The 14774-nt window shown below is 42.1% G+C and overlaps 1 protein-coding gene across 1 annotated transcript in view; it reads right to left on the bottom strand.

Annotated features, from left to right (window-relative positions):
• DIRC2 (disrupted in renal carcinoma 2) overlaps nucleotides 1-14774 on the bottom strand; it is a gene marked incomplete at its 5' end in the record, with an annotated part of 108047 nt that overhangs the window by 53196 nt on the left and 40077 nt on the right. Inside the window, 2 exons of the mRNA XM_019553572.1 lie at nucleotides 1937-2066; nucleotides 10304-10575. Of these exons, the coding sequence (XP_019409117.1) occupies nucleotides 1937-2066; nucleotides 10304-10575 (402 nt within the window). The remainder of the gene's footprint in view (nucleotides 1-1936; nucleotides 2067-10303; nucleotides 10576-14774) is intronic.

The following is a 14774-nucleotide window of genomic DNA, read 5'->3' as shown; positions in this document are numbered from 1 at the left end:
CCAGCGTTTTGGTCGCTTTACTAGCCGCAGCATCGCATTGCAGGCTCATGTTCATCTTGTGACATAAGTCAGGATTTTCCAGTGCTCATCAACTGGGCACCCCCAGCCTGGGCAACTCGGTCAGAAGAAACAGTCCCTGTCCCCAGAATTATGAAATCTAGATTACACGGGCAATAGAGTTTAGATGCCTAATGAACTGGATGGCAGATTTGTTTTGCAGCACGGCAGGTAACATTTTCTTTTCTTTTCTAAAAAAGCCCTCCCCTGATGCATTATTGCTCAAAGCCTCCCCAAGAGAAGTGATCCAAGTGATGGATCGGTGACTTTAGTAGGAAGACAAAGTATGCCTTATGTGAAGGTCTGTATGGAAGAATGTGCAAGGGCTAAAAACAAGGTGGGCATGAGGTTTTCTTTAACAGCATTATAAAGAATCCCAATTCTTGACAGCAGTGTGGTAATGCAGAAATACATTCACTATTTAACTACCAAGTTTCTTGATCTAAAAATCAAAAAAGGTTTGGCCTAGCTTTTGTGGGACAATAAGTCACTTTTGCAAGTTTACCATCTGACCTTACAAGTATCCCAGGCCCCAGTATTTACAGTACATTGAACAAGCAATCTATAGTTACAAGGCTCCCAAACGGAGTACTGTCAACAGGAATTTTATATTTCACCTGCAGAGTCGGTTGTTGTTTGGGTTTTTATTTGACAGTAACAGTTTTACAACTTGGCCCCGAGGCAGGGTCTCTCTGCAGGGCAGCCGAGGCTCATAAGACAGCATTAATAAGTGTGCTAAGTGCCCTCATAGGAATTTCTTTTTTTAATACCTTGAATAGGTCACACCATGGATTAACTGACCAATTCTATTCTCACCTTCTCCTCCCCCACTGTCAACCCTTCTTCAAGATGCTTTAGCAATTACCTTGCCTCATATTTTCTGGTAGCTTCACCTGATTTTCAAAAAGCAGAAACACGATTTAATAAAAAAAAAAAGAAATGCATTAAAAAAAATTACTTTCTCCTTATAACAAGAATAGTTTTGTTGACTTACAAAAACACATATAGAACACATGTAGTGTATGAGACGAATGATTTTAATGGTTCAGCTACTCAGGTTTTGCAATCTCTCATCCACGTCTTCAGGAATTGCTTTTATATACACAATCCAATCCTGTGACTGGCAGACTGCTGTACCTGTGCAGAGTGGCACTGGAGTCGATTGGACTTTACCTGGGTACAGCAGTGCATCTATGAAAGCCCCTATTAGTCTCTGTATTACAGCAGCAGCAAGAAACCTCAACTGAGATGGGAGTCCCACTGTGCAAGGAGCTGTATGAACACATAGGAAGAAATTGCTCCTGTGCTGAAAAGTTCACAACCTAAACAGACAAAGCCGACAAGAGTGGGAGAAAAGCAGCAGCATCTGGATATTTTCTTTCTACAAATCTCCCCCTGCAGCAGGGGCTGCGATACACCTCCAAATGTTAAAGAACTGGGCCCACAGTTATTTTGACATAATAAGCAATCAGCAATGTGGGCAGACTGAAAGTGACAAAAAGGAGGAAAGCAATTTAATAGTGGGCTACTCACAATACTAAAACTGCCTCTCGCCTTTAATTGCCCCGTGGCAGATGTTGCAATAAAAGCACTGCACAGATCCATGTTAGCAAGATGACTCGGGCCATGTTGACAGTAAATGACTTTAATATGTGGTTTGCGACATTTCTGACAACAGTTAACATTTAATAACTTCACTTCTTTAATATTTAGGGCTCTTTCATCTATAAATATCAATATTTATTTGATGAAGAAAAGCACTGCAAGGTTTTCCAATGCAAAGTTTCAATGCCCATGTTTCAGTTTGAATTTAGGTTTAGGAAAAAAAAGTTGAGTTTGCTTTCAACTATAAACCCAAAATGTCCCAAGGAAAACCTACCTTAAGAGCCTACAAAAGCTTCTGCGATAGCTGAGGCGCTGACTGGCTGCAGCCACACTGGGAGGAAATGGGGGGCGTGATGGGAAATAGGCTAGTGCTGCAGAAAATATCAGAGAGACCATTCCAAATTCTGAAAGAAAATTAAGGAGAAAACCCAGTAATAGTTAGCACTGATTTTAACACTAAAAGCACACTTTAACACGAACTAGGAGTCTAGCCTCTTTCATACAAACTGTGTCCAATGTTTTACAGAGTTCAACAGCAGAATTACACAGTTAAGAAGATGCATCACTAAAATAAAAATAGGAAATATTTTCAGACCAAATTTCAGAGATCAAGAAATCACCACGGTGGATAGAGATGGACAGACCACTCCCAAAGACAGACAAGTCTTTTCCTCAGCAGCTCCTAGCTAAGGTTGAAGACTGTGTAAACAGCTGGAGTAACAATTGGAGGAGAGCAGAGACAGCTGGTTTGGGAGGAAGGCTAGGGCAACTCCATTTGTGGTTTTCAAGGCAAGGAGGGTAACTTCAAATGAGCACCAAGCAAAGGACTCTGAGGTTGCTGTCCCTTTCCCTGCGTTAGATGGCATGTGTGATGTGTTTGTATGTAAGCTGAAACAGCTGGAGCCTGGGGAAACCCTAGAGGCAAGGAATTACAGTGGTCATAGCACAGGGTGATGAAGATGCAAAAAGAAAAAAAAAAAAGGATTCAACAAAGGTAGAATCAAGGTGACACGATATGCACGTTACTATCTATTGTACGGTAAAAGACATCTATAAGCATAGTTAGGAAAGTATTGGATCCACTATCCTCCACGGATAGTGAGCATAGAAGTAGATGAGAGAAACAAAGACACAGAGCTGTTTGCAGCTACTGAGCTGGCTCACTAGCAAGTGTTACACCTTGGAAAAAAATTTGCTATGGAAACCTGGACCAAACCTGGGAAGTAATGAGCACCTAGAAGGAGGTATGATCAAACAGTCTAATGATCAAACATCTTGGGGGGGCGGGAGGGGGGGCAGTTTACCCCAGTCTAAATTTGTTACAGGTATTTACCATTTTGACAGCACTCTCCCTCCCTCCATGCTTAGTTTTAATATAATTGTCTTCCTACACTGTTAAAAAACAAGAGTGTTACTACAGAGAAAAACCTTTAGCCATGGATTGTGTCACCTTAAGAGCAGCTGTGAACTTATTACAAAGCAGCTCTTCACCAGTGCCACAAATTACATTTCAGAAGGGTTGGAGTAGTTGATTGCTTTAACTTCCATCTAAAATCCTTAAAAAAGAAAGAAAAATAGAACATCAACACAGAGAAGGCATTACGCCATCTCTTCTGCCAAACAAGGGGAAGATAGTTCATGAAATGAAAAGCAGACAGACAGTACACAGAATCTGAACAATCCAATTGGTGGGGAAAAAAAAAATCCCCCAAAATCCACAGAACAAAAGCTTCAGTTTGCTATACAAAATCCCCTCTGCCCCCCCCCCCAGAAAAAATACACAGGATTTCTTCTCAAGGTGCATTAAAATGACCTCCTTTGAACTAAATTGTGTATCCTTTTCCTACTGCAGTCTCATCAAAAATGATGGTTCCTAAGGTTCATGGACATTTTTGCTTTTGCACACTGCAAGATCGTGCTGCCTACAGGAATTCAGAAAACACTACGTTCAATGCTGATGTACATTACTGCTTCCAAGGAAAGAATGGGGAATAAGGAAGTGGTTTGGGATTTAGCTGAATATGACTAGCTCCAAGAATGAGACATGCGCTATTTTGTCGGATTGGAGTGACGCCCAGAAGGTGATGCACAGTTTGCCAGAGGCTAAGAAAGCAACTCCACTTGGTCATCACATTTTCAAAGCATAATTTTGAGTCATGGAGTCATTCGGTAAATTCAGTGGAGTCATTTGGTAAATTCAAGGTGTAGAGAAAGTCAGGACACTGGTTACAGAATGTTATTACTTCCCCATATCACAACTAGTGATCCGCATCATTGGTTTTTATTTAAAAAAAACAAAACAAAAAATTAATCTGGGAATTTTTCTGGGTTTATCTTTGACCCAAAAACCAGGATGAAATTGGGAAAAAAAGAGAAGAAAAAAAAATGAAAAAACCCAAATGGTTTAACTGGGGCGGGGGGGAATTGCCAATGAGGAAGGGAGTAAGGCTGGGACTAGGGAAGGGGCAGGGGGAGGAGTGTGGTGCAGCACGTCAGCTGTTCCCAGGGCTGCAGCAGGGAGCAAAGTGGGGTGAGCTGTCAGTGGGTGCAGGGAGCAGGGTTGCGGCTCTTACTGTTAAGCATTCCCAGGAGGGCTGCAGGGCTGTGCTGAGCTTTTCCCAGGGGGTACATGCCCTCAGATCTATGAGAGCAAGCTACTGCTGGGGCTCGCAGCTCCCAGCGCAGGGCCAAAGCCAGAGGTGCCGGGGTGCAGCTTGGATCTGTGCACCCCAGGAGCAGTTCCCATAGCCTTGTCCCACTCTGCTCAGGGTCAGAGCCTGGAGTCCTGTACCCCCAGACACCCTACCCTGGCCCCCGCACGAAGTCTGTGCCTCAGGTAACCGGCACAGCGGTGCTTTTGGTTTACTGGAATCACCGATTTTTCAGTTCAAATCCCCGTTAGCTGGCGTGAGTGGGGAATGGGCCAGGGGATCTGAACTGAAAAATGGGTGTAAATCAGTAAAAACCAAATGACTTAAAAAGAAACAAAAGAAAAATCAGTAAGAACTGAGAATGTGGAACATGAATGACTAAGAGAAAAGACTTTTCTTAAAATTAGCATTTCTTAGAAACACAGAAACGTTTTAATAAAAGTGTTCACCTGGGGCAACTTGAGGGTTACACCTCAAGCTCTTTTCACTGAAAAATATCTAGTCTGAAAGTACAGTAGCATAGTAGACAGTTTGTAGGGCTAGACTGTGAACACGGGGGTTTATGCACCAGCAGAGAGTCACATGCAAGCACAGGTAGCTGCTACAAGGCATGTCCATTTGCTGTGAATGAAGTAGGTTGTGAAGCACTGGATACAAATGGCTCTACTACATTTGGTTCCTTTGTTACTTACTGTTACTGGTAACAGTCCCAGTGGTGTTTCCTTGCAACCCACAATATCTTCCTCACATTGCACCTCCTATGATAATGAATCTACTTTGTGGGCATCGACCTATACATAAAAAGGGGCAGAGCTCACTTTGGAGCTGAACCAAAAATAGCCACTACTAGTAAGGGGCAAAAGGACCCTCATGCCTGCTTAGCTCTGTGTGCACCACACTAGTATCTCCATCCATCAGACGTCTATGGGGAGTTTCTTACAGGTCAGAGTGCAGACGGGGGGGGGCTGCCCCCATCATGAGGTCTGATAACAGAGGAATAGCTCACCTTTGTAACTCCCATTATTTGCTAGATTAGACTCCAAAGACTAAATACAAATGGAGGCCAAGTTCATAGCTTGTTTTTAACTGCAAAATGGAATTAAAGAAAGTCGTGGAAAGAGGTAAAATACGAGATGCCCTGTAAGGACTGAGGAATTGCAGGCTTAGAGAAAAGATTTCTTCAACAGTAACCGACTGACTTGACAGCTCTTTCAACAAATGCTGATCAGATCCATCAAAGCACTTGAAACAAGGAGAGGGCGCAAGAACAGCCAACATAAACTAAGGTGTAGGAAATACTACGCTGAGTACAGATGCCGTATGTCTTTTGCTGAAGAGTGAATGTGAAATGCCTCATGAAAGCAATCTGGGCACCATGCCATAATGATCTGGAAACGTCAAAGTAGAAAGGCGTCTCCAGTTTAGCCATGAAAGTAGGCACCCTGCTGGATGAGTAATCTCAACATCGGAAAGGGAAAAAGCTTTACGTTCAGGAGGTACAAGTCTCCTTGATGCAAGGTCCTTCTCCTCTTAAAAGGATATATCTTGTATCTTAGATGCCATAAAAATCCTGCCCTGAACAGTTACACAGTAAGAGAAGAGTCTTAGTTTTTTCAAATAAATACAATGACTTTAAATTTGATGGCTAGGATAATAACAAACAGCTCTGCTCAGAGCTAAGCGCAATGCCAGTTTCTCCAAGCAGTTCAAATGATACAGCCGAATCCTCTTCTATAAGGTCCCCACTGTTCTAGTTGTGAATCAATGTGGTATGCACAGGTGATGAGGGTGCGGTGATAATTCAGTCTGCTTGAGACAAAAAAGCTACAATATATTAAAATGGAGAGGGAATGGAACAAGGTTCAGAGAAAGACTGTAAACTGGGTTTATGTATAATCACGGCCTCACCCACTGTCAGACAAAGTCTTGGGGAAAAGAACAAGCTTGCGTGTCACTCATCCCAAATTAGCAACTTGTATTATTACAGTGATCTAAAAATCAACACCTAATTTTCAGAAGCTATTTATTTAATGTTATACCCAACAGAAAACAGGAAGGCAGCTAAGACTAAGGTGGGTGTCCAGCAACAAGTTAAATTGGCCCTTTTTGCGGTGTGTTTTCAAGCAAGATGCTGTGAGACAGTTTGGTGGATTGGCAGAAAAACAGGGGGCTGGGAGACTTGGGTTCAACTCTTACTGTTATTAGCTGCCCATGTGATCCACGACAAGCTCCTGGCTGCTTTGTTTCCCCACCACCTGTTAAATGGGAAGAATAATACTAACTACCTCTGCAAAGTGTTTGACATCTGCAGACATAGAGGGCTATAGAGAAACTAATTACACACCAGAAGTAATTAGCTCTCAATTCTGAGCTCCACTAGGTACAAGAAAATGCAATCCAGAAGGACGACACATCCAAGAGGGAACAAGTTACAGTTCCCCGGTTTGGTAGAAGGCCTCATCTCATTCCACTCCTGCTCACATCATATGCATCCTGTGCTCTGCTGGGATTTAATACAGAGATCATCTCTCAGTTGAGAGTTTCCCCATCAAAAGGGCAACCCTCTGCTGGCCAGCACCATGCAGGGTCCACCTCCTTTTCACTGATGGGAGTGGTACAAAAGAGCTAAAATTTAGGAGCAAGTCTCACCTCATGTGACACATCACCCACACAGTAGGTGTAGTTACCAGGAGGAAGCCAGCTCCTGTTTAAAAGTGTGCGGAAGAAAATAACAACTTACAGCTGCCTTATGCCATATTTCTCCCAGGAAATTTGAGAAATGCTATGCAGCACTTCCGCACCTGTGACAATACCACCCACTGATATGATGGATATACTCTTCTAAAATCTTCCCCATCCTAGGAATGCAGAGGATTTATTCTACCTACTGTTAAATTCTTCACACAGATTGCTTCTCTAGAGCCGTGCCGAGTTGTGGGTCCGGCAAAATGAATGCGGAGCGCCTTTTAAAAACAGCTGGTGCACACCGAGCCATTGGCCTCGATGCATGCATCTCTTAGCTTAGCCACCAAAAGCCTGCATACGATTTTCTGAAGAACATGCTCAGGAAATCCTCCCCACCGGAAGAAGAGAAATGCACAGATTGTTGGTCTATGTGGGCAGGAGAAGCAAGACTTCCGCTGTGACTGGACACCCAAAACTGCTTAAGGGAGTAAATATTATACTTCCCTCAACATTAGAAAAATCTTCTTCAGTTGGGGTGCCTGGACTGTGGAATAAGCTCCCTCCAGAGGGGGTGCAATTTCTGACCCTGGAAATCTTTAAGACAAGACTGGACAGTCACCTCACTGTCATTTTTCCTACTTGGTGCAGGGGGCTGGACCTGATGACCTTCCGAGGTCCCTTCCAGCCCCTTACAATCTATGAATCTCAAGCCAATGTCCTCTAATTCACAGGACCTACTTAATATGTGCACTCTTTATAGTGCCAGAGAAAATCAGGGCTAGAAGGGACCCCAGGGTGTCACTTAGCCCAGCCCCTTGCTCAAGGGAGGATCATTCCTATCCGAAGCATTCTAAACAAATGTCCGTCTAACACAGGGCTGTCCAACTTGCGTGGCCCCAGCTACACGCAGCCCAGGCACATGCTGCACACTGCATCATGTGACACTTCCTCCTGGCCACCCACCATGGTAGGTAGCCCCACAAGCCAGGAGCTCCCCCTCTTCACACCTGCGTAGGTGCTTTGCACAGGCCACCCTCATGTCATGCTGGCATGCTGCAACACCACCACACCCTTGTCACCTCCCAGCGAACCCCACCCTGTGAGAAGGCAACCCCATCCCACGTCAGTCTGACTGCGGGGTAAAATTCCCTCCTTATGCAAAGGGTGGTGTTTATTCTGACCCTGAGCATAGGAGCAAAGCCTTTCAACTAGGAACTGCTAGGTTTTTGGGGATCATTAACATGCTCTAGTCAAAATCCTCAGCCTTGGCTGCAGCCAACCCCCAATGCTTCTAAGGAAGAGGAAAAAAACCAGAACCCTGACACCCATAGGAAAAGAAAAGGAAAAAAAAATCCTTCCTCGGCCCATGTGGCAAGGGAGAACTTGCATCCCCCCACTTCGCACTATAACCTGCAAAAATGCACCTTTAGACATCACATATCTTCACTGAAGGAAAAGGATGACAGAAAAGGAGTCCTATCCCTTCCATCAACTCATCCCAGCTCCTGTGATCTTCTTTTGTAATTAAACCAGTTGTAGAGCTCTGCTTCATTCTCCTGCAGCTGAGTACAGTCCTCTCCAATTTCCACCTGCTCTGGGCTGTGGAAGTCTTCTCCAGAGCTCTAAGCAACAGGTGTGTGGGGCTGTCCTGGGCTTCCCACTGTTGCTCTTCCCAGGACGCTCTAGGCACTGCTGATCTTACATTATCTCGGACCAAAGCTTACCTAAATTCTTCGTGAAAAGCTGCAATGAAAAAGTTTCCAACAACTTCTCTAAATAGTCTATTGTACTGTTGTATTACCTCACTATTCAAATGATGAAGTTTTTCCTCATGTCCAACCTAAACCCATTTTGCTTCCATTTCAAGCCTTTGTTATGCATCTTACTCTCTGCACACTCCTCCTCTAGTCACTAGAGGTTTATTTCCATTTCATCTATTGCTCCCCAAACACATGCTGAATTGCAATACTATGAACAAAGATTTTCATCTGCATTCCTTTCTCGCTGACCATCACTTTGAACTGCCATGGCACACATGTTGGATCTGCCTCTAAACGAGGCTGCAGGCCAAAAATCTGCTTTCCTGTTCTTTCGGTATGTGCAGTCTAGGAAAAAGGAGGTTGCTCAAAGGGAAAGGTAAAGTCTGCCACCCACTGAGTAATGCAACTTCAGTACTGAATAATCAACTCCAATGATTATTAACCTAAAAGAAATGCTGTCACATTAAGAATGGACAGGCACAGAACACTGCAAAGAGCCAACAGGATTCAATATGCATGCTTATATAAACTGTATGGCATGTGTATGCACACACACAAACACTTATAGATATAGATACTATTAAAACTTCAGATATTTTTTTGAAATTTTTAAACCAAAAGGAAGAGCCGGTAACCTATCTTGACTGCACTCCACAAAGAATACATGCCCAAATTCTTAGCTGATATGCTATGCTGAGGCTCCACTTAAGTTAATGGAATTATGCCAGCATATGCTAGCTGAGAATCAAACCTAAGTTCCTTCAGCTAGGACTTACCACATCTTTAAAAGAAAAGGCTTTGCTACTGAACACTACTAGAACGAGTTTCTTGAAGAACCTGAGAAATCACCTGGCTTGCTAAAGAAAACACTGCAAGAAAAAGCCTGGGTAAATAAAAGCTAGTGTTTTATAACCGTAATGCTCATAAATGAGTATTATTCAGTAAATTATTGCTCCTACATAATAACTATTATGCCTGTGTATGAAGGAGGGAGGTATGTATTTTCTGGTTAAAAACTAAAATCAAGAGATTTTTTTATACCAATGTTATGGTCTTTAATACTCATCAATTAGTCGCTTTGGAAAACCTTTTACACAGTTACGCCCTACATGAGGACTGATTTTCCACAAACGAGAACTCAAATGCTGAAAGATTAGTGGATTTCTACCACCACAGTTAATGATACAGCAACACATGAGTGAGTGTTGAGAGGCTTACTGTTCAAGTTCCACGAGGTTTGGATGTTCTGCACCAAAATGCAAAGCTCTAGCTAAAGGCAGTTTTCCTAGAAAAACAAGATACAAGCTGCTAGACTACATGCTGTGTTTAGAAAGAATTAGTGTCCACATTCAGAAAGACAGCTCAGTTGGGTAACACTTATGCATGTCACATGGGATTCAATTCAGCTCCTCCTGTACCTCTGGATTCTGCTACTCAGGACAGACAACTGCTGGAGAAGCCCATTTTAAAATCGCCAGGCCAGCCATTAGAGGGTAGTAGTTATCACACACTAGTAGCACGTCAGATACTGAAGTTTCACCATACCTGCATACAAGACAGCTTCAATGCGGTCCTTGATATGCTCCGTGCTACTTTCTGAGGAGGCAAGTGGAAGATGTGATGTTCCATTAGGAGATGGAACTACCAAAGGTCCCACAAGAAAAGCACATGCTGCACCAAGGTAGCTGAGCATGGATGCAATAGCTGTTGCAGTGGCACGTTCATCTGGAGAAAACCATGTAGTGGAGAGAAATGGAGCAGCATTCATCACAGTGGGACCTGCCAATCCGTTTAACAGCTGCCCTCCATGAATCAGTCTAGAAGAGAGAAAAGAATATGCAAACATTTACATAATAACTGCTTTACTTAGACATTATGCAAGACACAGAATGCTTGCGAGAGAGAGCACTAAAACGTGTAATTCCACAAGAGATGACAAAAAAGAAAGAAAGAAATTAGTGGAAAAGGAACACTCTCTACTAAAAGGAACAAGATCAGTCTCATTTGAACAATTTGGGTTGACTTTTTTCTTATTAGCACTGGAACAAATGGAGACACCAACATTATCTTTAAAGAAGAAATGGTTTAGATTAGGAGAGTTTGAGGGGAGGGGTATCATATTAGAATATACATGCAAAAAGGGCTTTACTGACAGTCAGACCTTTTAAGCTTGATTCCTTATGTAGGAACAAGTTCCATTGGGATCAAAATTGAAACAAAGTGTTTTGCATATTTCCATTGAACCATTTATTTTCATTTGCCCTCTAATGGGAGTGTACTTGTCTAAAGAAGATGAGGCTGAGCCCCGAGTGTTTCTGGAGTAAGCTACTCCTTACTTATTCAGCTATTTGGCTACCCTCAACAAATTGTAGACACAACCAGGTAACAAGTAGGGTTTTACTTCCTGCGCATGCTCACCAAGCCTTAACAGACAAAGGCTGGCAATTAAGATAGAGAGATTAATCCCAAGCACTTTAGTCACTGCAAACATCTATCCAACACTCGTACGATCGACGCACACACAGAGGAGTTTCTGAAGCCTCTTATAAACATGGAATCCAGCCAGAAGTCTTTCACTGCAACCTTTCCAAATGTAATCAGATTTGAGGTGCTAAGACCCTCTGGAATTTATAAATACTGCAGATCTAAAAAGCAGCCATGGATAAGCTACCAAGTTAGTCAGTCAAAATATTCTTAGCCCTCTGAAGTGAATATACTCCTTTGTGCGTTAAGATGGGGGTGGAGGTGACTTCAAACCGTATTTATTTTTTCAGTGCAATGGGAACCCATTGTTACTTCTGCAAGACTCTTGTTGTCAGAGCCAAAAGTCCATGGTCTAGAAGCTGGGAAAATGAGAGCCAGGATGCATTAGTAGTTAGGCAATGTTTCAAGCCACACATGGCTAAGCAACATACAGCATGGCAGAAGCCTTTAAACTTCAGGAAGGAAAATTATTTGAAGGGAAAGCTGACAGATTGCTTATAAAATTAACAATTTACCGACAAGAAGAAATCGATGCCTCTCATTCCACTTTGGCTTGAAGTGATCGGTATTATGTAAACTTACAAGAAATGTCACATTAAGAGAATCCAATGCAAATCAAAAGAAACTCAAGCCACCATGCACACCACTACACACCATAGGAAGGAAACATTTTATTGACTTACTACTGAAAAGACATAATTTTACCTCCATTAAATCTAAGGAAGGTTATCTGCTTTGAAACTAGCAGTGAACCCATTCTCCTTTTGTAATGCTCTGCTGTACCTCTTTTCCTGATTTCCTAGACAAATAACCACACGCTAAGAACAGCTAAACTTTGTTACAATTTAAAGGGGGTTTCCAATTTTCTTAAACTAGTAGTAAAATAATGCTCCAGTACAGTTTTCAGAAACGGCATGCTATCTTTGAGCAGGCGGCAAAAAGTGGACCTAGCCACTTGTGGCGTTTTGTTAAAGTGCCAGATTATTTAAAATACGGAAAAAGGAAGAAAGGTCCTCTTTACAGCAGAGTTCATTTCTATGTTTTTAAAGATAACTGACATTAACCTGCTTTTTCAGTGCCACAGCCCGATTCGGCAGAGATTTATAGCTTAATTTTAAATACATACATGGGAGCTGAGGTAGTGCAGGTGCTAAGGTAGTGCGGGCACTAAGGTACATGATTCATAGCCTAGACGCGGCAAGTTTGAGGCCATAACAGCAAGGCCCAGTCAGATCCCAATAAATCTGCAAATTCTGCTAAGTATCTTGTCACAAGAACACAAAAAAGGAAAGGACAGCTTGCTTGCAAACAAGAGGTATGTCTCAGTTTATTGCCAATGCAGGTAGTTTCCACTCTACCTCCCTGAATGCCGCCTCCCCGCAAAAAATAAGTTTTTTGCTGCTTATCCTAAATTATTGCTGGGTATTTTCTGAGATATTTTATTTACATAAGAGGCTGCATATCAGGGTGAGCAGAGCAACTATTGCACGTGTAATGGTTTCACAAGTAAATCACTTTGGGACGAAAGGCACTAAAATAAATGTAAATTACTGCCTTATGATAGGACGTTAAGGAAATTCTGTTCCCACAAAACCTCTGCAGTGTAGACGTATGTTAACATCTCTCTGCACTCGTACTATTAGAAAACAATTGTTCTAATCTGAATGCCCTCATTTTATAAAGTTTTCCAGGGATGCACAACATTGTCAGGACATGATACAACAGTCTTTTCTGCAGGCTCTGGGGGAAGGTAAGCATAGATGGCACCATACTTTAAACTGGAAAACCTTGCAAAACAAGTTCATAAATTTGGGGGGGGGGGTGTTAGGGAAACAACATGTACTTATTATATATGAAATTAGTCTTGGAGTTCAGATCATCTCGATCAAACTTCTATCTTTGCAACGCCCTATGATCTGCATTCATAACTAGGAGACCCCTTCAGCAAGCAAATGCAGAAGTGAAAAAATCATTTTTTAAATCAGTATATTATCTTCTGCCTCTTCATACGTTTCTTTTGTTTATTTTATTTTTTTCTCCCTGTGCCATCTCTCCTTCCCTTTCCAGTTTGGTGCGATGTCTGTGTTGACCGACTTTTTGGCTATGGCAAGCCAGGTCTGTTCATACCGCTGTCAGCAGTTGAGCCTAATGACACTGAACTGGATGGCCTCATCTTTTACAGCTCCTTTGCAATCCTCATTTTGCAAGCCACAAATATTTTAGTTTTTTAAATGTCAGACCTTTACCGTCAGACCAGCATGGGCTTCTGGTGTTCTCCCGCATCAAATATCTGTGCATATAGTTGTGTTCTGATCCTTATTTTATCCCTCATTGACATACTGGCTTGAATTAAGCTACTTTTCCTGGAAAGGATATTATTTTCATTTGTTCCTCTATGTATCTTTAGCTCATCTCTCAAGGGGGACAGAAAAGGAGATTCTCAAAAATGTGGTTGAGTGCATTTAGTAATCTACTACTCCAGGAGACATATGTAACAGCTAATACAGCTGACAGAGAGAAATATGAACAAAACCAGTATTGCTGCCTTTTGCTGTTTGTTACAATGTCTTGTTATCACTGAAGTAGATTTCAGGCTAAAAGACTATCAGATCTCTTTCTTACACACCATCATCTGTGCTAAAAATTGCTCCAAGATTAGAAGTATTTGTTCCCGTTATTTCCCCATTTTCTCTTGGGTACTGCTATCCAGAAGGAGCAAAGAGCAACTCTGTTTTTTTGCACTGTAATTTAAGTTTGATTCTGTAATACAAGTCATCTTTTGTATAAAAGGCAAGAATAGCAAGACTTCAGTCCACTGCTGAACCCAGATGGAAAACATTTTTAAGAGCTAGCAGACTAACAGTTGAATTTTGATCGATTCTACATTCAGCTGCGCTCTGCTTTCAGATTTACACATTGCTTTTCCAATATTCAGCTAATTATTTTCCAGTATAAGGTAATGTTGAAGTACTGAGTTCAAACAGAGAATATCCCAAGAGTGTGAGTTTGTTTCAATCACAATCAAGAAAAAAGAAGTACGAAAGAAAAAGTTAACATAAAGTATTCAGCATGAACTAATGAAATAACAGTTTACCACATACTTGACTTAAAAAGGGAGGTAATTAAGTGCCAGCCTAACCCTCTTGATAGCCACGTTAGCGACCTATATTTGGGAGCCTTTATGAAGCATCTTGTCCCTTGGCTAGCAAAGCTGGGTGCTGAATCTGAAATCTGTATTTTGACTCCTGAATTCTCTGCTAAAAAACAGTATGCTCTTTCATTTAGGAAGTGACACAAGTTTTATCATTTCAACAGTAAGAATAATGGCCCACAGCCTCCTGGAACTGGTGCGTTTGTAAAGAGGTATACATAGGGAAAACCTAACTACTACCGATAGGTCATGGGAAATCGCTACAAGTTTGCTCTCAGCACACAGTCATAAGTTAGCAAGATACAGAACAAGAGAGAATCTGTACGTGACAACAGACGCTATTGGACTGTGTAGTTATCCTCTGTCCATCCATTTCCCAAG

Source organism: Crocodylus porosus, unplaced genomic scaffold (assembly GCF_001723895.1).
Source record: "Crocodylus porosus isolate Cpor-Errol unplaced genomic scaffold, CroPor_comp1, whole genome shotgun sequence".
NCBI classification, from domain to species: Eukaryota; Metazoa; Chordata; order Crocodylia; family Crocodylidae; genus Crocodylus; species Crocodylus porosus.
Note: the sequence above shows the minus strand (reverse complement) of the source record. Positions and strands in the feature narration are given on the sequence as shown.